Here is a 25,075-nt window from a genome sequence, read left to right as displayed (position 1 = left end):
AGTGGTCTTAGAAATAATTGTGTGGTGGTGGTTGTAGTAGTTGTGGTAGGGATGATGATGTGGTGGTGGTTGTAGTAGTTGTGGTAGGGATGATGATGTGGTGGTGGTTTGTGTAGTATGTGTGGTAGGGATGATGATGTGGTGGTGGTTGTAGTAGTTGTGGTAGGGATGATGATGTGGTGGTGGTTGTAGTAGTTGTGGTAGGGATGATGATGTGGTGGTGGTTGTAGTAGTTGTGGTAGGGATGATGATGTGGTGGTGGTTGTAGTAGTTGTGGTAGGGATGATGATGTGGTGGTAGTTGTAGTAGTTGTGGTAGGGATGATGATGTGGTGGTAGTTGTAGTAGTTGTGGTAGGAATGTTTGTTTGTTTGTTTGTTTGTTTTTAAGGGTTTTACGGCACTTGAACACATTTAGGTTATATCGGTGCCAGTAAAAAGGAAGAAATAAATGGTATCCAAGAAAAAGTAAGACGTAGGGGAACTGAGAACAAATAGGGATCAGATGTAGATTCCAAGAGAACACCACCAATGTACTTAGTTTGAGATCACCAATAAGTCTCATCTGGACACAAACACAAAATCCAACAACACTCAAACTCAAATGCTTACATTATACATTCAAAATAACAAATATAGAGCTGAAAAATCGGACCAAGCCTCAGAGGTTAAGCGGTGTAGTGCTTGTTTGTTTTAAAGGACTTTATGATGACAGCATTTGTAGTTCGATGGATGTTACTGCCTGAAGTGGTGTACAGTAGTCGAAAATGGTCAAATCCTATGTGGCTATGTGGTCTAGTGGTATGACACTCGCTTTCAGATCGGAAAGTCCTGCGTTCGAGCCTCACTCGGTGTATATTGAGTCCTTGGAAAAGACTTTTTACTCACATTCTCTCACCGTACTCAGGTGTAAAATGAGTACCTGGCCGTTAACAGCGTTGTCTCTGTCCGAAAAAGTGTAATATCGCCTAACAGGCATCATGTCTCGTCCTACATGTTAAATGTTTCTGTTTACCCCTTGTAAAGCGTTTTGAGCATGTTGAGTGGATATTGCGCTATATAAAAGCTCATCCACCACTGTCCCATCAAGACTTCTGAAGTGCTGCCTTTATATTTATAATGACCAATTTTGTGTTAGAAGGGTTTTTTAAAAAAAATAAGCATGACGTCTATTTCATTTTATTTCTCCCACTCCACCACAACCCCTAACCTCTCTGGTGGAATGACAGAAATCCTATATATATATCTGTACTAATTTTTACTACTCCCCAGAGTAACTTTAATTGTAAATACATCAATAATCATAAGTGACAATTTAAACAAAAAATGAGATTATTATATTAAATTACATTCAATAAGAATTAAAAAAAAAAAAGAAACAGAAACCAAAAGAAAATACTTTCATTGTTTGTGTTTATTATGAATTAAAAAAAAAAAAAATCAGTAACATTAACATAATAATATCAACAGTTTGGATGACATGCTGGGGAGGGAGGGGGAGAGATGTGACAAATGATAAATGAATATGTAAGTGTACATCAAGATGAATTATGACAAGGAGTGTGAAGTGCAAATCGCGGAAGGGAATTGGTAACAAATAAACAATATGGATTTCCTTTCTTTTCTGTCTCCTAAATCTTTCTTTAAATGATTTAGGTTATTTCAATTGTATTTCTTAGAATTTAGTTGTACTAACTTAACCAAGTGTCCATTCTTGAAAATAGCTTTTTTTTTCATGCTTTATTTCGTATCAAAGATAAAAATGCTTTTGATCCTAAAAACTTTTAAAATTCATATGATTCAGATTGCTGGATTATAGGAGAGAAGGGAATAGAGGACCATGTTAGTGACTTCTTTAAATCATGACATAGTAAAGGCAGATGGTAATTTGTAAATATGGTCTATACAAGACGTTCAGATCCGTGCGTATTTTGTTATGATAGCATAAGCAATTATAAGGAACTGTATCACATTTAATATTTCATAAGAGAAAAGAGCATTAAAGGTGCTGGAAACTTAATTACAAGCAAGTGACCATCTAAATATGATTGGAAGTGGATGAGAATATGTATATTATTAAGAATACTCATTCAGAAGTTTCAAGTCAATATTAACAAAGTATCCTTTGAAAAATAAATAAATAAATAATTTCTTACTGAAAATGTTTTGCCCCTTTTGTGCTGCAACATAAGATTTCGCGACGTAAAAATTTCTATGATGAATATTAGGTATAGAAAAATCAACAAACAAAAGCATATGTCAACAGAAATCACTCGTGTTGCCCACGTTAGGAAACTGGAGATTGGCAGTTCTGCATAAGGAAAAAAAAAACATAGTTCCTGAAGAGGGGCTGAAACTCAGGACATCCCAGTTTACAAGGCATTGCCTTATTCACTCAAAGCCTTACCTCCAATTCGAAAGGAAAAAACAAAATTGACAACAGCTATGGGAGAATCATAAGGTAATGTTCATTTACATAATGGTATCCAGATGAATTAGAAGTTCCCACATGCAACTTACAGCTATTCCAATGATGAATATAAGTATAAGGTTATATTACAAATCTAAATTTTTAGATAAAAACTCACAAAAGTTAGAAATTGCTGTGGACCTTGGATTCAATTAGCTTGGATCCATCGAGAGGTCCCACTTTATCAAGAAGATACAAATCTCCATGTTTTTCTTCCTTTACTACTCATTGTCATTGATGTCCGTGGCAACATAGCTTCTAACAGGCTTTGTGGAAGTTGATTCTCAATCATGCCAAACTGTTCAAATGCATTCAAACTTAAAGTTTATGACTTAAGTGGATCTATTGAGCTCTGCAGTATAGAATTTTTAATATTTTTTATGGTCTGTTATTAGGTAACATTAATTGCCTTATCTTGGTCAAGATGATATTGGGTCATGGCCTGCTCCTGAACGCAAGGTGAGAGTGATCACACCTGATTTATGGGCAGGAAAGACAGCAATTGTTTGTCTGGGCTGTCTGGATCCTGCGCCAATTCCACCATATAAACCTGACCCTCCATCTGCACTATGTCTCCGTGGTGAAGACTAGACAACTGTTCCTCTGTAAGCTCGAGGCTCGTCAGGCCAGCATTGGCATCAGCTGACTCCACTGATTCCACAATATGCTGAATATGCTCAGAGCTGGCTTCTTCAATGGTTGCTACTTGTTCCTCTACAATGCCTTGATCTGCAGATAAAATGATACTGTTTCCATCGACTAGAGTGCCGTCTGTTGTGTTGATAACGCCACCATCTGCATGTTCTATGACAATAGTCGGCTTGGTCTCAATTGCGGACACCTGAAACAGTTGGGAATAAAACATATTCACATGCCTTGCCTCTTGCAATCAATGAAAAAAATAAAGTTGGAACAGTTAATAAAAATTATCAGATATCCTGCACCTTCAGCAGAGAAGTGGTAACATTTAAAAAGTTAACATTATTCTGAATTAAATAAGTAAAATGAATCTTTTCTTAAAATTTTTACTTATTTCATAATTCAACAATCTACTGTTGTTCATGATGAATTAATTAAAAAAAAAAAAAAAAAAAAAAAACAAAAATAAAAAAAATTCTTATACTTGAGGAGGATAGCTTGAATTATCGGGAAATTACTGATGAATGGTATTTTCATGTGCATGAGAAAATAATGTTGTCCACTGACACTATAACAGTAATATTTTCACAGCACAGTTGCCATGTCTAAACTAGAATTCAATTGAAAAAAAGTTTAATACTTTCTCTCCCTAAAATCAACAATTAAGTTTCGTAAGATGCTTAAGCTGTGGATCAAAAAATATCTGACTGAAAAAAATCAGCAAATACCTTAAAATTTATTGACTGACGTACTGCTGCAGTAGGGTCTGCACAAAAAGTTTTAGTTGTAGTGAATAAATATGTTTTTTTTTTTTTTTTTTTCTCTTCTCAAATGAGAAACAAGAGTCCCAAAACTCTTACCTCCTCATCAATGATAAGACCGGCCTGTCCAGCCAATGCCTGCAGACCCTCTATAGCATCAGCTGCCTTGTGCTGCATCAGACTGGCTGCCTGGATAAGCTGTGTCCCGTCACCATTGTCAATAACCAGTTCTGTACTGCTGTCTTTGCCATCTACACCTGCTGCAACTCGAGTCAGATCTTCAATCTTTATCATGTTGGCTACTCCTGCCAAGTTGTCTTTAATAACCTGCACAATAGAACCATCATATGGTTAAAGGTAAAAATAATTCTATTCTATTTCCAGTTTTTAAAAATGACAAAAAATAAAAGACTGTTCTTTAACTCCGTATCGTTTGAATATTGGAAATAAATGCTTAAAAACACAAATCTTTTCCATTCCCACAATTCTACAAGCAAATATTTTATTATAAGCCATAAAGTCAATCCTTCTGAAAGGCTATACCATTTATTTACTCAATAATACGTATAAGTATAATACTAAAGCATTATTTCATTCTTAAATTCTTGCTATCTGAAATATTCAAGTATTGTTTGATTTTATTTTAAAATATACACTTGTTTTCATAAATTTTGCAAGTGCAACATTTCTAAAAGTTCATATCAATGGTAGCAAAAGAGAATGAAATGGTGACATGAAGCAAAATGTTACAATAAGCAGTGATAGCAAGCAAGACAGGAATGCCTAATTAGGCTGGCAAGTTGATTTTGATTTCTTGTTGTTATAATAGCGATAAGCTAAAAACATCAAAGAGAGATAATTAAGGACTTATTCTAATGATCTCATTTCCACTGTATAATGTATCTCACACCCATTTAAAATAAAGAAATGTTCATATCAATGTGGAAGGAATTCAAAATTATTTCCACTAATTCGATAAATTACCTGTGAAGTGCCATCAACAGTTTCAAAACTTGAGGTTGTTGCAATTTCCTCCGTGCTTGCTTGAGTATAAACTCCTGGTTCTGTCTGAATGAACTCAGTGATCTTGTCTCCATCCTGCCTGGCCGCTGCCTCTTCCTCCTCCGTCATGCCAGCAATGTCTACCTGAGTGCTGATGTCAATGTTGTGCTTCTTGCGCATATGTTGGAACAGATTGCGGCGGCGAGGATTCACATAACGACACAGGACACAGGAGTAGACATGTGTGGGTGGAGTTTGATCTGTCATGTTGTGTCTATAACAGGCAAATGTCAACAAAGAAAAATGATTTGAGATTAATATAAATAAATTCAAAGGGATTGAATTTACAAAAAGGATTTAGAATATAACTCAAAACAAAGTTGTCACTTTTATATGTCATGGATGTTTTAAGTGATTATATTCAGTTTTGTTAAGACCAATTTTAATTTTTTAAATGCAAGAGATGTGAGAAAAGTTGTCTATCATACAGTAATAGAAATGTTTAAAACTGTCACTCTGTACTGTAAAATCTTGTTATCATCATGTTTGGGACCCTTTCAAACACAGCTGTATAATAAGTTGGTGGTAAAGTAAATTGATTTATCATGACATTAATACAATTTTACGAATAGCTAACCAAGACCAGTGCAAAATTTTCATATTAGAGACTGGGAAACTGTATCATATTGTTTGCTTGTTTTGTTTTTAAGGGACCCATTTAGGTAATTTCAGTGCTAGTAAAAAGGAGGGATCTGTGACAGGTCCCGTCCCCACTAAGAGGAATACACTCAAATCTTTACAAATCATTATATATAATATTTAAAACAAAAAATGTAACAGTACTTAACAGAGAGATGATTTACCAGATGAAAAAAATAATCTCCCAAAACTATAACTATACATTTGACTGTTTACCTCCCAGTAAAGGACCCCAGCCAGGACTAGGATACAACTAAGTAATAGCATTCCAAGACAAAGATAGAAAGCAACTCAGGAAACAGATATATAGTGGATAGAAGACACATCGTGACCTCCTGCCCACCATGGGAGGTCAAAGAACTCATCCTAGAAGTGACAGCATGTCCAAATGGTGCACTTTCAACATTCACCATCCAAGACATACGTGCTTTAACTGACTAAAATAGATTGTATCAAAAGGACAAAACTGTTTTCTATTAGCAGGGTTGCCTATTCAGGAGACAAAAAATTTACTGAACTTTTGCGCAAACACAAAGACGGGCCCCTTTCTGAGCACTGAACTCCAGTAAAAAGACATTATGTACATTACATACTATTTTTCGTTTTAACAGGTGATTGGAAAGTATACTGAGGGTTTATATATAACATGCTGAATTCCGTAAATATATGAAAAACTGGCAACCATGATTAGAATATTACTACTGTCACCTGTATATATAATATGTGAGAAACTAATCTAAATTAAATTGCATTTCAAAGATACATCAATAATTAAAGTATTTGACAATTTTAAAATCTGTCATGAAAATGGGAAATCATGGTCTTAAAAAATATTAACTCTCTCTCGAGTTCACCATGACTGAAAATGAACAAATATGTTCGCTTTTCCATTCATATGAACTCGAGTGAATTAAGCATGAATCATAGCTGCCAACACAAAAATAAAATCTGTATTTTCTTTGAAAATGAAAAAAAAAAAAATTTTCAATGCCTAGATGAAAAAATTTAACTTTGAAATCCAAAACAAATTATATCAAACAAGATTTATATGTATAAAAAGCATGCTTTTATAAAAGACAAAAAGATAATCAGAAATCGAATTTTTCTAAAATATAGTAAATGTGTGAAAGATTAACAATGAATTTCATGGACTAAGTGTAGTCTAATATCTTTATCCAAATGGATATTGACATTCTTTGTATGCACAAAATGAATTTAACTTTTAGGGCTAATCCATTAAATCCACGATAAACACTTTTGTTGAAGAACAAGAATCGTTGTCTTATATACCAGTTACACTGCACGCCATTGTCATTATTTAAAACCTGTAAATGAAGACTTCTGAGAAAAAATTTTTTTTTGCAAAAATTCTAAATTCTACCTCTTGCATTACCTTCGCATGTGAATAAGTAGATTTTTCTTAGAAGAAGTGGAAAATTCACACACAACACAGTAGTAGTTGCTCTCTGTCTCAGCAGGCATGATATCACTATGCTGAGTGTGCAAATGTTTGTACAAATTGATAAGCTTGGCAAACCTGGAAAAAAAAAAAAATTTGATAAAAAATACAATTTCTTGCAGCAAGAAGTGAGATGGTTGTAATTGACAATGGTGAGGTAATTAATCTATTATATGTTATTGTTTATCTTTTATTTTAAGGAATTTACTGAAACTGGCTATACCTTTGGGTCATATCTGCCTTAGAATAAAGGAAAATGATGGGATAGTCTTCAAATTATAGAGTTAAAGTTTTACGACCGCCAAGAAAAAACTGGGACAAGTGAGATAAATTAATTTTTAGACAGAGCACAGGGATTGATCTGAGAGCAATCTGTTTGTCTCTTGCGCGATTCCCCACAGTCCACCATATATATTCAAACAGGACTTCTGCCGAGAGGAATGCACTCAAATTGTTACAACAATTGTATAACAAAAAAGAATAATATAATAAATACCTGGGATAACTCACTGACGAATAAATACTTTAAATCACACACACACACACACACACAGACATCTGACAGTTTCCCACTACGTGAAAGACTCTCAAACAAAGCCGGGCCAAAAACAAATAACACTTAATCCAAAACAAAGACAGAGAGCCAGATAGAATAAAACATAAGATAACAAAGAGTCGAAAATACAAGCTTTGTCTTCCTGAAACCCAAGGGAAGGCCTAGGCTAGGTTCTCCATCCTTTTGTAGTCAATTCTAATTTCAATAAAAATTGAAATAAGATCATAAATTTAAGAGATAGTTTATCTTTGTTTTTTTTTTCTGAAAATGAATAGTGTTTATATTTTGTAATATTATATTTCACTATAAAATCTGATGAGACATGATCATTTAAGAAATCTATCCAGGTTAAGGATAATATCGTTTACAAAAATAAATTAATGAATGAATATGGCTGCGCAGTCTCTATGGATGCTTGTCGTGAATGTGTGCATCACTTCGAGTTTGCCAGTCTGTACAAATTTGTAAATATGAGAATTAAACAGACCAATATCATTTGAGACAATTATTCATGTGACTTTGTGATTTTATGGAATGACACTTGCATTCAGAATGGTTCAATCCCCCCCCCCCCCCCCCTCAGAAATTCAAAATTAAGTACCTACTTGGAATATGCTCTTCACTCACATTCTGTCACAGCATTCATGTCTCAAGTTTTTTTTTAATGTAAAAAGGTCTCATAGGTGTCATGTCTCGCCCTACATATTAAATGTTGCTGTTACATTACAACCCCTTGTAAAGCATTTTGCACACATTTAGAAGATGGTGCATGATAGAAAAGCACAATTCTATTTTTTTTTTTTGGCTCTTTTTGTTTCGCTATTTTTAAAAAGTTCAGCTTGAAAATTAAATTAACTTACAAGCACCTCAGTAGTTCAATATAATTTTACAAAAACTACAAGGCATAATTCCACATTCAGTATATTACGTAATATCCACTACACGTGCTCAAAGCGCTTTACAAGGGATCTCTGGACAACAGCAACAATTAACCTGTTGGACGTGACATGACACCTGTTAGGCGAAATTACAATTTTCTTGGACAGAGACGCCAGGTGCTCATTTTACACCTGAGTATTGTGAGAGAATTTGAATAAAAAGCCTTTTCCAAGGTCTCAACTATGCACCGATCGAGGCTAAAATCCAGGAATTTCCGACCCAAAGGCGAGTGTCATACCACTAAACCACAAAACCGCACAAGAATTTACTCTGTATATACCTCATGGTGCAGTGATTGCAGGCAAATATTTTGTCTCCACATGTGAAATCACCTCTTGAATTCCCTACTAAGCTTTCAGCTGAATCTTGCTTTACTTGTTTCTTCCAAGCTAGTGAATATTAAATGGGTAAAAGAATCAATACAAAATTATCATTTGATACCAAAAATTTCAGTACATTTAAATAATTTTGAAAAATTAAGTTTAAAGCTATTTAACCAAAAAGAATATCAATATAATTGTATTCGGGAAATAATCAATCTTGTGGAAATTTTATTGGTTTTCAAAGCATACCAAAAAAAAAAAAAAAAAAAAAAATATATATATATATATAATGTGAACTCAAACCAACTCCCTTGAGAGTAGAAAAAAAAAAAGAGGAAAAAAAGATGTACTTACGTCTTTTAGGTTTATTAACTTCAATTTTGTGTTGTGATCGCAAATGTCTCACAACATGTTCCTTCTGAGTGGCTTTATAATCACAAACTCCACAATGATATGGCTTTACATTGGAATGAACCACCAAATGACGCTGTAGGCGACTTTTACAATCGGTAACAAAGCTGCATTCTTTACAGAAAAGTTTCAACTCTGGGCCATCCTTGTGAAACTTGAGATGTTGCTTGAGGTCCCTCTTGGAACCAACTTCAATGTTACACTGAGGACAGATGACCACTTTGCCTGATTCTTGTGTGTGCTTTCGCTTGATGTGCATTTTCAAATCAGGTTGTTCGTTAGCACAAACGTAATCACACATAGGACACTTCACTCGTTTTTCCTGTGGGGGGAAAAAAATATAGTAAATTGAAAAAGTAACTTAAAAGACTTATGTTGTCTTGTTAACATTCAAGGAAGAAAAAAAAATGAAATATGGAACTTGGAAAAGAGGGCGAGGGTTGATATTATGCTTTCAACAAATTTTTAACATTGATCCTGATATCTGATCATTAAAGTTGAAAAAAAAATTAAGAACAACAAACTGATGACATTTGGTTTCCAGACCAATCTCTGTCTCTCTTCCAATGAATAACAATGTGAAATTGAATGTAAGATTCAATTTAATATACGAAAATAGATAAAATGGACGTTTTGGGTTTCCCCTTTATCAACAAAACAATGCCACTACCACATTATCTCATTCGTCTGGAGTGTTTCATTCATCCTGTTTTGTTGATAAAGGGAAAACCGAAAAGTCCATTTTATCTGTTTTCGTATATTAATTGAAGCTTGCATTCAATTTCACATTGTTATTTATGTCTTCAAGCTTCGAGCAGCAACATTTACATTATGTCTCCCTTCCATGAAAACAAAATAAAAGACATTTGAAAAAATACAAGTAAAGTATCACTGCGTAATGATAGGGGTTATTCAAAAACCAGTAAATGTTGTACGAGTTCTTCATATGGATTAAAAAAACGTTGAGAAACTGTCAAAGTTGGTGTCAGAATAAAGTCAATACATTATTTGAATATAGCAAGATTTAAAAATTATAGTGTTAAATAATTTACCAGATAACAGCAATATTTTGTACTTGGTCATTGTTACTTCAAACTATGAAGAACATCTACATTTTTCTCCCTATTCATAATAAGTTATTAATGCTCAATAAAGGGGAAAATAAAAACGATAAACACTTTTTATGTCATTTCTACTTGTCTTATAAAAACTGAATATCTTTGTCTTATCACCACTTTCAATATAAGATGGACCTTTGTCATAACCTCAAACATGAGAAACATTTAATTCCTTACAATTCATTATAGTGCAGTAATAAGTGTAGCTGTTTTGTCCAAATAAGTCTTTTTGCAGTAATTATACAGCCAGTATAATTTCATATCCAGAAATATCAAAATAAAACTTATCAATGGGTTAGTTACAGCAGTTTTATAATCATGATAAACTGCTGTCAAATGGCTATTGAGGAAAAAAAAGTTGTGCACTCTAGAACCAACCTCATGACGATATCGAACATGTCTCTCCAAATGTATTTTCTGCCTGAAGGAAAGAGCACACTGACAACATTTAAATTCCCTGATGTCTTCATGGATACCCATGTGTCGCTTCAGATTGCTGCTGGTCCTTGCTTGATACTTGCAAACATGACATACATGGGGTTTGGATCCTAATTTGAAATGAAGAAATTGACATTGATGAAAACATCTGAACCGTAGAATAGATATGAAATCTGGAAATTGCAAGACATGTGGCTGAGCAGATGAGTCAAAGCGTACAAAAAATATTGGCATTTAAACTTATATAAAAAAAAGAGGGAAAATACTGCTTTTGGTTATTATGGGGAATTCTTTAAATAAATAAATGTTCTAAAAAACATAAACATGAACAGGTTTGCTAAAATATTTGAAAGAATCACACAAGATCAATAATCCTTCATATATTAATAAATAACAATATCCTTTAATTATTTAGGGATTTTCAGGTCAATTTGTAAAATTATGTGAACACAATTACTACTTCTAGCAACTGAAAATTGTTGATCTGTCAAACCTTAAATACTTCTTTTTATTAAGACCACCATTACTTATCAGCATCCAATGACAGACAATCATATAATCTTATTTCCTTTGACAAAAATAAAATCTGTTTCCCCTCTGATAAAAAAGAGAATTCAAAGCATTTTTTAAAATATCACAATTTTAAAATGATTTAGAAGAGACGTAGAGAACTTTAATTAAAGAATGGATTCATTGGTTTCACTGGTGAGGAAAGAGAAAATACTTTCAAAAATTATTTTTTCTTTAAAACTGAATCTAGGGGGAAAAAAACCAAACAAACCTGAACTGGCTGAATTTGACCTTTAAAATATAACTATACCGATTCTACTGGAGTAAGTAGTACCATCATATATTCTTGAATTTTTTTATTTTCTACCCCAAAGTATCATGAAATGGAGATGGCATAATAAATCATGACAATTGCATCCATTAAAATTTTACAGGGTTGCCAATTTAGGAGGCAAACATTTACTAAACATTTATGCAAACACATAGGCCGACCCCTGTCCGAGTGCTGAGCTCCCGTAAAAAAGACACTATGTAATTCCTATTTTTCTGTTATAAATAATAATGTGAACTTGAATGTATTTTTCTGTTTAGCAGGGGATTGGTAAATATACTGAGGGTTTATAACATGCTGAATTCCGTACATATATGGAAAATTGGCAACCCTGATCTTATAACAGATGGACATTGGATGAATTTGATAAAGTAATACCTGTATGCAATCGTCTGTGTTTGTAAAAATTGGCTTTCTTGTCTGTCTTGTAATCACATTCCTTACAACAGTATTCCCCTGTGTCACTAACAACACACCCAGGTAAAATATGTTCCTGATATGAAATGGAGGAAAAAAATCCCTTTTAATGCCAAAATCATTTAATAAATATCTAAGTAAGTTAATGAATGGTCTATTCAGTTATAGGTAACAATGGTACTTAACTAGAATAAAAGCTTTTAAAATTACCAAATTTGGATTGCCAGTAGCATTTCCTCGGCAAAATCAATAAATATCAACAAAAATGTGTAAATAAAAGCCAAAATTGATCAAAATATGTTGAATTTCAATCATCAACTCTCACTCATGTCACTGTAATTTACACAAACAAGGTACCGTAGTTGCTTCTCATTTTGAACCTTTCCAGATGAATCCAAGCCAACCCAATCAACTATTTATCATTTCCAACATCATATGGCCTATCTCAATTTATCAAATTAATATATAAAGTGTTGCTATTGGTTCTTGGTTGTATGTTTTTACATTTTTGTGCATTTGCATATATAAATGTATACATTGTCATCATAGATTCTCAACTTTGTGTTTATACATTTTTATGCATGCCACGTCTGTAAACGAATTTCCATTTATTTGGATGAATAAAGTATATATTATTATTATTATCCTCTCCTTCCATCTCTCTTGGCATCGCAGCCTAGTCAGATTTCTCGAAGGTTCTTTCTTTTTCTATCTCTGCTCTGCTCCCCCCTCCCCCCACCCCCCCTCCAATGCCTGTCATGCTGGGTTTTTTTTTTACTGTATATGATCTTACATACTCATCTTACTTTAGAAATTCTCTTTGGGCGAATGTTCACAAATGAATATCTTTCTGGGCAGTGGATTTCGAAAGGGCTAAAGTGATTTTTGAAAAAAAATAATGGCATATATAAATGCATCTTTAATTGTGACAGTTCGAATGACTCACCACAGATCTTCTGTATTTTCCATCCATGGTTTTACCAGGAACCACAGAGACATAGTAAAAATGCTTCTTCTGCCCTCCCTCTTGGACAATTGTGGCTAGTTTGTGGACTGGGGCATCTGCATCGTCCTTATCACTTAGTGATTTGGGGCGACCCCTCTTTGATGAGTAGACTGTTTGAGTTCCAAGTGTTGACCTAAGTTTTCATTGGATAAAGATATTATACACAATTGAATTGAATGCTCATACAGAAATAACAAGGCAATGCAACAATGTAAGAATAATTCATTCATTTCAAGACACATGATGAAATAAGTAATTTACCAATAAATATCATATCTGAGGGGGTGTATCTCTTATCAGAGAAAGAAAAAAAAAGCATAAATTATAACATTTCACAGCTAAAAATTCTATATCCAACTCAAAGTGTATAACTTTTCATACTGTTATTGTGTCAACATACATTAAAACCAAACAATTCCAAATATTACTGCCATTTTTTAAATTGATTTTATTATTTTACACATATGTAAATCTTCACTACTTTTTATTTCTTGGACAGTAAATGCTTATTAAAAGATATGCAATTGTATACTGGCTGGCATAAGAAAGGTAAGAAATCAAAGTTTAAATTTACATTGGAAGCCTTGTTATAACTTTTTCCCACTAAAATGGATGAAAACATTAAAAGAATAATTTGTGAAAATATCAAAACATATTAATTGTCTGTTATTGATCTCCATACCAGCACGTGCTTGAGCCAAACCAGCTTAACACTGCTTTCAAAAATATAACACAACTTACTTTCCCAAAGTATCAGTACTTGTGGTTCCGTCTTCATCAATTATTTCTTGTTTGACTTCTCCATTGATCCCTTCAAACTGATATATTAAAATAAAAAATAAAAAATTGGTATATTTGGCCATGGGAGTAAAGAAATAAATAAATTCCCTTTATTCTTCTACAAAGAATGTTTTCTTTTCTTTTGGATCCAGGCATCAGACACAAAACAGCGCTTCAAAATGAACAATAGGTTCCTAAGTTCCTTGCTTAAGGAAATAATGAGTTGCTGATAGCAGGGCTCGAACCCAGGTTTTCCTCACATAAGTGCAATACCTTATCCACTCAGCTATCTCATCCCCTGAAATTACTTATATTTGCTGACAACTATTTGGAAAAAGTAATCATGAAATAGTGGGCAATATTTACCAAAAAAAAAGGATTCATATGTAGAATGGTATTATAATTTAATAGAAAAAAGAAAGAAGAAAAAAATGACAATCTAAAATTTAATCACAAAATATAATAAGGAAAAATCCTCATAAGCTTACCTCTATAGCACCATCTTGTACTTGTAATGCTCGAGTCTCTCCATCTGATACAATCTGTAGCTCATATACAACACCATTATCGACTAATTTTATCTTTTGTGTTTTTGGACTTTGTACGTCTTCATTTACTTTTTCTTTGGCAGTGGCAAGCTCTTCTGATGCGTCATTCCCCTTTGAAACATCACTTTCTGTCTCTATCTCCTCTTTCACTGCAGCATCAGTCTGTGATGACAAAGAACCCTCTATCTCTTCAATGACATTCTTGTCTGTCTCGTTTACGACTGGTGGATCGCTACTGGTATTTTCCACACAATCCCCAGATCCATCTATCACTTCCTTGGATTTTATAATATCCTCTTCACCAATGTCCAATCCACTTTCATTTTTAATTATGATCTTAGGCGTAGATTCCTTCCCTTCATCAGCAGATTGGGGCTTTTCCTGTTGTTCAGAGCCATCCTCACCAACGATTAAACTTGGATCAACAGTTTTTCCTTTTTCACCAGAAACATCCGACTCCTCTTCAACAGCCTTTAAAGTAGGTACTTCTGACAATTCATCTTGGCCCTGGTTTACAACAGAATCTGTTGTATTTATTATTGAATCTTCTGTTGTTAAACCATCACTTGATCCCAGAATTTCAGGTTCAATGGTAGCAGAAGATCCATCCTCTTCCAAAAGTGAGGAAGAAATGGAATCAAAATCAATCTGACTTCCAGATTTAGATGGATGGGTAATGATTACTACTTTTTTGGAGGGCGAAGACAGTTGACTAACTTTCTTTGGCCGTTCGTTAATTAAAGCATTTTGTTTCTTTTCAGGACCACCTTTAAGTTTCTGTAACAATTCTGAAGGAGAGGATAAAAGAGAATATGGCTTACATTCTTTTGGGTTTGTGGCTTTGATAGATTGCGGAGGAAGAAGAGAGATCGTTTGATTTGAGCCAGCATTTTTGATAATTAGACTAGTAGAAGGAGGTGTATTTTGAACGACTGGTTTGGCATTTCCAGATTCTTGTTTTATGACACGGCCATATAGAGTCTTAGAAGTTGACTTTGTGGAAGATTCAGGAGGCTTTGGTTTTAAAATTGATGATATTGTCGTGGGTTCCAAAGAAATATTAATTGTGCTCTGGTCTTGATCTGAAACAGTCAGAAAAGCTTGCTTTTCTGTCTTTTTGTTCAAGATGTAGCCGTGTCTACTCTTCTGATTTGGTCCAGTACTCAATGTGACATTTTTAGAATTGGGAGGAAGAAGTGATGATGATGGTCCCTCTGTCTGTTTCCCTGTTTCAGTATGGGAGGTAGTGTTTTGTAGATTACCTAAGGTTCCTGGTATTTTGACAATGGCAACCATTTTCCCATCTCTTTCTTGTACCGTGACTTCCTGTCCTTTTATCATAAGATTAGAAGAAAGGGTTGCAACGTCCTTGTCAAGAGATAATGCCAAATTACTTGATGTTTGACTGACATTATTTGTTTCATTTGAACTTTCAAGATTAGAAGCCATGTCTGAACTTTGTATCACAACATCTTTTTCATCCATGAAAGTGTGAACAGTTTCTTCTACAATAAGTCCACCATCTTGACATGACAAACCAACTTCTTCAACTGAAACCTCTTGTGGTATTGATTCAGTAGCATCATCTGTACAGAAAGATATTTCCGATGAAATGTGGGTATTTTCAACATCCGTTTTCCCTTTCTCCTCATTAGTATCCTCTTCAGTTGTGGAATTTGCGACTAAATCCTCCACATTTCCATTTGTCGGCAACTCTAAGATCTGATCTTTTACAGTAGCATCCATTTCATCCAGTTTCACCTCCATTCCTATTTTCAAATGATCATCATCTGATTGGGATGGACCAGCATTCCCTACATCTTTCTTTTCGTGTGAGTCTTTCAAAACATTGGCATCTGAACACTCTTTTGATTCATTTTTCATATCAAGTGTGCCAATCTTCTCTTGTTGAAAACAATTTGTTGAATCCTCAACATCCTTTTCTGTAGGTTCATTAGGTTTTAAATTTGGAGATTCACTGGTTGAATCACTCTTTACATTATCCTTCACAATTCTTAAAGCAGGCATGGGGGATTCAATGCCCTTGTTGTCTTGCAGTGCCTCAGCTCCTTTTTCGATGTCGACTGGTAACGATTCAACACCTTTGTTACTGTAAAGAAGAGTAAATAGAATTCAATTACAAGAGACATTATAACATTAACTTACCTCATTTCATTATCTAATAAAATAATATTTGTCCTACGGGAATTTCGGACATTAGTTACACGAGTTTCTATATCAGAAAAGGAATATCAGTACAGTGATGGTTGGACAGTGGAAGCGAGTTGAGAGCACATATGTATATTGTTGTGATAGTCATGATACTGAGGGGGTTGTGACGATGCCGCTGCTCTGGTGATAGTTGTTGTAATAGTAGTGATGGTGCTGAGGTGATGAAGGTGGTAGTAATAGTGGCATTGCCACTAATTTTTCAGGTGGAAAAATATATGTTTGGCACCCTGATATAAAAAAAGATTTGCGCTGTAATACCACTAAACATTAGTTACCCAGAGTCTTTATTTCCTTTATACAGAATATCGTTTTATTATCTCATATTTAATAAATTCAAAATCATAAGGAAGGTAAAAACCCAATTTAAATGTATTCAAGAATAAAATCAATTTATAAATAGTGTCAATCTGGAATTAAAAAAACACAAGGGCTTCACAGTAAATTTTTATTTTTATTTTTTCATAAAAGAGAAGAAGTGAGAATGTCCCAGTCATGGTGGCAACATTTGAGACAATGATTGTATTTCAAACCACACATATATCTAATTCTAATGTATTACATTTTCCTTCAGACAATTGTTTGATCATTATGACAAAATGACACAGGTACACCTCAACTGCTTGAGCAGGAAACGTCCAAGCTAAATTGTCCTTCAGATTTGCGCAGTGTTTGTCATCATGAGGTTTTGAGTGTGGTCGCTTTGCTAATACAAGTTTCATAAATAAGACAGCAGTTCTTGACTTTAAAAAAACAACAAAAAATGAACTGCAAAGCAGAGAAATAATTGCAATTGCTGTATAGTAAATAATGAAAAGTGATTGTCATTAAAAAGGTAAAATAGCATATGAAATCTTCCCAATCAATTAACAACAACAACAATAATAATAATAATAATAATAATAATAATAATAATAATAATAATAATAATAATAATAATAATAATAATAATAATAATACTACTAATAATAATAATAAAATAATAATAAAAGAAGAAAGAAGAAGAAAAGAAGAAGAAGAAGAAGAAGAAGAAGAAGAGAAGAGAAGAAAGAAGAAGAAGAAGAAGAAGAAGAAGAAGAAGAAGAAGAAGAAGAAGAAGAAGAAGATTTCTATCCCATTTAAATAAGATTGTAATTTTCTACCTGTTTCTCCTACTCCTCTTAGGACTAGGCTCTGTAACAGGATCTGTATCAGAAATACATTTTTTTTTAAAAACACGAATAATTTGTCACTTTGCTGAACAGAAGATATGTTCATCAAGATGACCATTGATAAACCGAAAATAAATTTTAAAACATGTCTAATTTGCAACATTTTTCCAAAATGAAATGTGAAAATATGATCTAATACTGCATTTTGGGCCTGCTTTGGGTTCAATGTGAGCATGTAAGTTAGTTTTCTTTAATTCTGTAATCATATCTTAAATAAACAGGAAAAGCCTACAAATGAATATACAGTGAAGCATGATAATCCCAAACATGAAATCCAAAATCACAGAAATCTAAAACACGTCTCAATTACTATTACCCATTGAATCCCTCTATTTCCATAGTATTGATGATAAGAAAATTGTGATCACTTTCGGAGGCTAAAATGAAAATCTTGAACAAACTGGATATTCACTTGAATGTTCATGGATAATTCTGTGTTTTGTTTGTATTGAACAGAAATGAAAGATTTTTTTCAACATGGGCATGTTTGTGTGTTGAAGGGAATATGTGAAGCAATTTGACCAGTGTCATATGCACATTATCCTGCCACCAGTACCAATGGGAGACCAACGAGACAGTGATTGCTTGAGGCTATTACTGTTACACAAAATCAAACAAGCAATTACAGTTGGGGAAAGTGAGGTGAGAGGAGAGAAGTGAAAGATACGAGTGAGGAATGATAGTGATAAGCTAGGTAATGTCATCACATGCTGAGTGTATAATATAATGTGACTAATTGGCTTTTTTTTCTTACAATTATCGTTATTGAATGAAACAAGATGCACCAAACTAATGGTTAATAGTTGTTGTAGATCAGTGCCAAGATAATCTAGAGTATGACCCAATGCAGGATAAAAATGGGGTCATCATAATGGGACCTTGCCAAAACCAACTAAATTTACATCACTACATAATTTTTCTCCTCATAATCTTTGTAAAATACTCAACGTGGAAATATCGATCATATAATAAGCAATGTCCCCGACTTGTTTGAGATTTCTGTGTTTCATTGTATTACAGTTCTGAATAGCAAGTAAATCCAGGCATAGACTCATGGGAGAAGTGGGGAAATAAACTGGATATAAATTTACGTAGCCCTCACTCCACTCCCCTCCCCCCTCAATATCAAATAAATTGAGGCATGTCCAAATCTCACACACAGAAGTTATTCTAAATTAGGACCGTAGAGTGAAAAGGGGGAAAATGTGCCATCCTGATACATATCTTTCTTATGTGAGGCTATGTGGTCTTGTGGTATGACACTCGTCCTGGGTTCAAGCTTCGCTCTGCGCATAGTTGAGTCCTTGGAAAAGACTCTTTACCCACATTATCTCACCGTACTCAGGTGTAAAAGGAGTACCTGGCCGTTAACAGCGTTGTCTCTGTCCGAAAAAAATTGCAATATCGTCTAACAGGCATCGTGTCTTGTTCTACATGTTAAGTGTTGCTGTTGGCTAGGGAGCTCTTGTAAAGCGAATTGAGCATGTTTAGTGGATATTGCGTTATATAAAAGCTCAAGTTTATGTGTACAATAAACATAGAATGAGAAAATTTTTTTTTTAAATTCTTACCCCCAGGTGAACTCACAGACAATGACCTTTTCGTTTTCTGTGCATTTGGAGTCAAAACCATCTCCATATCCTTGAATTTACTTGATGGCACTGGAGCCCGACTACTTCTGCGAACTGCTGATGTAGGAGTGTTGGATGACTTCTTCAAGTCTCCATCTGATTTTTTGAGATCTTTATCCATCTTGATAGATATATCTAATGTTGAAATTTTTGATTCCACTGGTAACGGAGATTCACTTTCATTTGAGGTTTCTGATGCAGCTTTCTTTGGGGAATTGCTTTCCGTAATATCATTATTAGCATTTCGTTTTGATCTTCCTGCTTTTAGAGAGGATAAATCATTTGATTCTTCAGATGATCTGGGAGACTTATTTCCACTGGATTTCCTTGCACTGGTGCGTGTAGGTACTGAAGGTGTAGGTTTTGCTTTCTGTTTTGAAGCATCTGAATAATGAATATAAATACAATAATTTTAATCAGCTTCATCTGTGTCATGGAATATTGCGATGTTAAATATCAACTGATGTTGTCAAACAAGTGTAACTTTAAATCACTTTAAAGGTAAAATCTTATCCCATAAGTTATCTCTAATAAACTGTGAAAACTTACTACATACTTGTAAATAAAAACAAAACAAAAAAACCAAACCATTTCTTGCTATAAGATGTTAATGGTCCAAGAGTATACCATTTAGACTATCATCCCAAACTATCCAAAAGGTAATAACTAGTGATTACCTGCTGATTTTATGGCCCGGTTAACACTTGACCCAATGGCCAAGAAACCCAGGTACTTGAAAGGGGAAGAATCGGGTACAACAATAAACCCTTTTGCATCACAAATGGAATCAGACTGTAGCTCTCAATGAATTAATTTTTCTGCGTTTACAGATAGAAAAGTGTCTTTTGGTTCAAAAGTTAAGTCTTTTTTCCAGTTTCCTTTTGGATGTTCCTCATAGCTGTGCATGAAAGTGGTTTAAATTGTACTTCTTTTCGAAAAGAAAAATATGTCTGCAAAGCAACATTCAATTGAACTATAATAATTATAAGACAAAGTTGGGATAAACTCCAGCTCAATGAACTTTATTTACAACTCAGATGGCCAATCACTACTAATATGAATGGTTACTTTCATGTTCATCTTAATACAAATACCTTTACTGTTTTTCTCATTTTCTTCGACTTGTTGGTTTAGTTTCGTCAGTCGACCTGATCTTGTGGCTGGCGATGGCATTTTGTTCCAAGGTCAGATGACACACTGAAATAATATAGGATAAAATCAATCAGAAATTATAATTTCTACTATCATTAACTAAATGTTGATTTTATACATAAAGAAAGATTGTTGAAAAGTCTTGACATTAAAAAAAAATGAAATGGTATTAAATATGGACACTTATAAAAACAATTTTGGATACATACCGAAAGAAGCATGTCAAATTTAATCCAGCAGTTAACTATTGCTGGGAGCAAATGTTTTAGATTAAGTGCAAATATAATACTCGAGGTGAATGCTAGATCAAGTGAGTTGGCCTCCCTTCTCAGTGGAAATTTCCACTTTTCCTCATAAGGTAGAGTAGCAATAGTAATAGTCAATTATAGAATTTCAATATATTTCAATCTGCCTGCCCCATAGACCTCAAACTTTGTTATCTGTAAACAGCGATCATTTCAGTCAAAATGAATTAAGGGTTCCGAGTAAGCTTGTTTAGTCACCATGCATTGAAAATAATTCATGATTCAGAGTGAATATTTTTTCTATCTTTCTGTTCTTTGCTTACTGTTTTGCTTTGGTCTCCCTAGCCAGAATGGCTGTTTCTTTTTAAGTTGATGATGCAAGTTTTTTTTCTTATTTTTTACTTAATACTTATTTGTTCTTTGCTGTTCTTGTTTTTTGGCTTGTTTTTTTAATTTAATGCCTTATAATAAAATTATTCAAATGACCCCATACCCCCCCCCCTCCCCAGAAAAAGTAATTGGCCGTCCATTACAAAAAATAATTTTACTATTCTTTCTTTTTTTAAATTTTCTTTTATTTGAAAAAATAAACCAATTTTTGCTAAAGAGGCCACAATTTTGGCTTCCTGACGTAAATCCGTAATTGCATTTGTGGAGTTGTTTCTTTATGTTGAAGAGGCCAGTTATTTATTTATTCTTGTTTGTTTGTTTTTGTAGTTGTTTGGGCTTTTTTATTTTAGACCGAGTAATAATACCCCCGACAACTTCAACATAAAGAAAAAGCTCCATAAACGAAAATATGGTTATATGGTGGGAAGCCATTTTAGTTAAGGAGACCAAAACAAAACAATAAATAAGGAACAAACAAAAATAAAAACCCAAAACTCCACAACATAAAGAAACAAGTAAATGAAAATAAGGTTATACTCGAAGTCGGTTATATTCGGAAGAACAAAATTGTGGTCTCCTCAGAAAAATTGAGTAATATTACTTTTTAATTTTTAAAAAGAGAAAAAGGAAAAATGAAAACTAAATTATTGTGTTGGACAGCCGATAACTTACAACCTCTCTTCTGACTTATTTTGGAGGTGGGGGTTGGTGAGATTATTACAAGGCTTAAAAGAAAATAAAAAAAAAAAATAAAAAATAAGACCAGCAACAAAAACAAACAATCAGGAAATAAATAAAAAGAAGAAAAAAACTTGTCTCTTCAACAGAAAGAAACAGTCTATATACGGAAATACGGTTTTATCCCGGTAAACCAAAATCTTGGACTTCCTAGCCAAAATAGCCTGTTTTGGCTTGGGAGACCAAGATTTGGGAAGGCCTTCCGAAAGCTCCTCATGCTAAGGGAAACAACCCAAATATTCCCTCAACTAACCCTAAGAAAAAAAATAAAACCTAGTAGTAGTAGTAGTAGTACCTTTAACTAACCCTAATAGGAAAAGCAAACACCACGGCACCTCGACTAAGACTAACCCTATTGCCCTGATAGAAAAAAAAACCTGGGAGTAGGGCTGCTTTCAATACGTCACAAAACAAAATGGTGGCGGAAAACTTAACCAAAACAATGGTTGTATTAGTATTACTAATACTAATAGTAGTATTAGTATAATTTGTATTAGGAAAATTTAAATTTTCACTAATCTATCTTAAGACTTAAGACTGTTCTAGAGTTTTTAAAATGCTAATACTAATAGTCTATTACTATTACTATTCCTAATAGTAATAGTAGTACTAATACTAATACTAATAAATAGAATAGTAGCTTATGGCTTATGAATATAATATTGACAAATTGAATAAATAAACGGACAAAAGATCCACGGTAAAAATTCAAATTGAAAAATAAAGAAATACTTAGCACGAGGAGCTTTCGGCACTTTCGGAAGGCCTATCAAGATTTTGGTCTCACTGACACTGACCTAGTCTCTAGGGCCTAGGCAGGGCTAGGGCTAGCGCCCTAGCTAGACACTTCCATTGAAAATTTATATAATTAAAACTCGGCCTCGGTGGTTAAACTAGACTTTGACTCAAAGTTTGAGTTGAGTTTTTTTGGATGGGCGCCCGGTCTGTGTGTAATATAGCAGTTCAGTAAACTGTACTGTACTGAACTGTAGTTGTTTTGGAATAGAATAGAATAGAATAGAAGGTATCGACGTCGCTTGATTAGGCCACTGGCCTGTCGCTGAGTCCTTCCAGTCACTGAATGTCTTGTTCACAACTGATCTAATGCATTTCCCTACCTGATCTTGTGATCAGGGGCTAGCCTACACTATACTTTCTCTACTGATCTTTTGATCATAGCTATTTTGGGTGGGAGGCACTTCTACACTATGCACATAACTTTCCATCACAGCATCTAATCTATTCTTGAAAGCATTGACACTCGGCGCTTCAACGACATTTGCTGGCAATGCGTTCCAACGTTCATTATTCAATTACTCTCTGTGTAAAAAAGTTCTGTCGAAGGGTGGTTAGGTTTAACTCTGGGTTTCAGAAGTTTATATTATATGAGTATGAGTGGCCCCTGGTGACTGATTTTTTGTCTACTGTGAACAGCCCATCCTGAGTCGCGTACAAGCAATGTGTGAACTTATTTTATAGTTATAGGTCTCAATCAACTCAATCATGTATGAATCATATCACCTCTCAAACTCAAACGCCGATAGACCATACTTGGCAGTCCTACTCTTTTCAGGCGCTGTTCATAACTCAAGTCCTTGAGTCCACCAACGACCTTTGTTGCTCGCCTAAGCACACTCTCTCTAAGCTTCTTATTGTTTTGTCGTAGTCTTGAGTGTAGACAGAGACAGCAGTGGCGGCAGTTCAGTAGCAGTCAGGCAGTAGCCTGAGCCTGAGTAGCAGATTAAGTTTGCTTACTTCTTTGACTTTGAGTTCAAGTAGGTACGGAAAACCCAAATTTGGATTATATAATTGTTGTCTTTAAGTTGCATTCAACAGGTAGAACTTTTTTTCCTGATTAAATTGGTATAAAAATTATTAAAATTGGTTAAAAATTAAAAAAGATATGTTATTTCGAAATTTGTAGAAAATCGCCAAAATTTGTCCTTCTTTGAAAGCAACCTTTTGTCCGTTTTCAAAATGCCGTATTTTCATAAATATTCAAACCAGACCTCTGTAACTTTCTAACAATACACATCTTTTTATAAACAATATGTGTATTTTTTTTCTGAGCTCAACTCTAAGTAAAATAGAAATAATTTGCCCCTAAAGTAGCTGACAAAGCCAAAATTGTCAATTTCAACGCAAAGTTACGAAATATCAGCGATTGTGCCCCTTGCCTGAGCCGGCATATGAGTGAAGTGAATACGGCAAATGTTGTAGTTGTAGTTTCGTTTTCAGTTGGCTGGTGAACGCAAAGCTATTAATCTTGCTTTCGTATACATCATTTTAAAGCTGAGATTTTAAACTTTCTTTTGATACCAGAATCGTCCAAATTTTCAAATTTTTCTCAATTTTTTTATCAATTTAAAGTTTTTAACTTGAAACTTCAACCTTTGAAAAAAATCATAAAAATGCGAATCTGGTATCGAATGAAAGCTTGTTCAATTTTCTTTCGGATGCAGCCATTGACGTTACTATTAATAGCGCTGACGCGACCAGCCGAGCGGAGAGAAAAGACAACCGTCAGTTACGGTGATCGAGTAGCGGAGCGCCGGTTCCAAATCGAAGTTTACTCCTCTTCTTCAACTCAAAGCCATGAAATAACGGCAAATCATATGAAAAAAGCATGAACGTTTTTTTAAAGATGAAGATTTGAGATTTAATTTGATACCAAAAACGTTTTATTTGACGGACTGAAAATGAGAAAAAGAGAGAGACGATTTGAGTTAAAATTCTCGGTTTGCCAATAAAGCCATGACTCGATAAGAGGGTTTGCCATACCTAGTTCAAGTCTGCATAAGCGAACACAAACTGGCTAGTTAGTCCGTTATTATAATTATACTTTCACCCTAGATAACAAGAGATTTATTAATTTTCAGACTTGCTTCTTTTAATTATTGCCATTATTTTGTTTACAAACTTGGAAACGAAAGTGTTTTCAATGTTTTGAATCCCTTACTTTATTGTTTATGAAGAGTTCCTCATACAAATCTTCAGAGATGGAGGCAAAAACACAAATATGGCGGAGTCTTCTAAACACGCCAAGCGGAGAGTTCCGTCTGCTTTGGAATGAT

General features: G+C 34.1%; 1 protein-coding gene across 2 annotated transcripts; it reads right to left on the bottom strand.

The window, feature by feature from the left end:
- Nucleotides 1–1,394: 1,394 nt before the first annotated feature.
- Nucleotides 1,395–25,075, bottom strand: LOC144971555 (uncharacterized). 2 transcript variants are annotated; one of them, XM_078912578.1, is made up of 16 exons: nt 24,794–24,896; nt 23,757–23,778; nt 20,571–20,673; nt 19,417–19,860; nt 17,777–17,819; nt 14,346–16,515; nt 13,819–13,895; nt 13,018–13,210; nt 12,033–12,147; nt 10,754–10,923; nt 9,201–9,579; nt 8,804–8,912; nt 6,963–7,106; nt 4,853–5,144; nt 3,968–4,195; nt 1,395–3,309 (listed from the first exon to the last, which is right to left on the bottom strand). In XM_078912578.1, the coding sequence occupies exons 3-16, from the start codon at nt 20,647–20,649 to the stop codon at nt 2,938–2,940; spliced, it is 4,815 nt and encodes a 1,604-aa protein (XP_078768704.1). In that variant the 5' UTR covers nt 20,650–20,673; nt 23,757–23,778; nt 24,794–24,896; the 3' UTR covers nt 1,395–2,937. The 2 variants fall into 2 exon arrangements, with proteins under 2 accessions (XP_078768704.1, XP_078768703.1); XM_078912577.1 differs by lacking the exons at nt 23,757–23,778; nt 24,794–24,896 and adding an exon at nt 24,961–25,075.

This window comes from Berghia stephanieae, chromosome 4, assembly GCF_034508935.2.
Source record: "Berghia stephanieae isolate SIO BIC M18660-M18661 chromosome 4, UCSD_Bste_1.3, whole genome shotgun sequence".
Classification (NCBI taxonomy): Eukaryota; Metazoa; Mollusca; class Gastropoda; order Nudibranchia; family Aeolidiidae; genus Berghia; species Berghia stephanieae.
The sequence above is the reverse complement of the archived record's forward strand: the minus strand, read 5'-3'. Positions and strand labels throughout refer to the sequence as shown.

Bases quoted from the DNA above. Each gene is read 5' to 3' on its own strand.
- LOC144971555 (XM_078912577.1), bottom strand. From the start codon at position 20,649: ATGCCATCGCCAGCCACAAGATCAGGTCGACTGACGAAACTAAACCAA. The intron at 7,107-8,803 runs GTATATACAGAG...TTTTTTTTCCAG, and splicing joins TGCAATCACTGCACCATGAG to GTTTGCCAAGCTTATCAATT. The intron at 4,196-4,852 runs GTAATTTATCGA...TCTATTGTGCAG, and splicing joins CTGTTGATGGCACTTCACAG to GTTATTAAAGACAACTTGGC.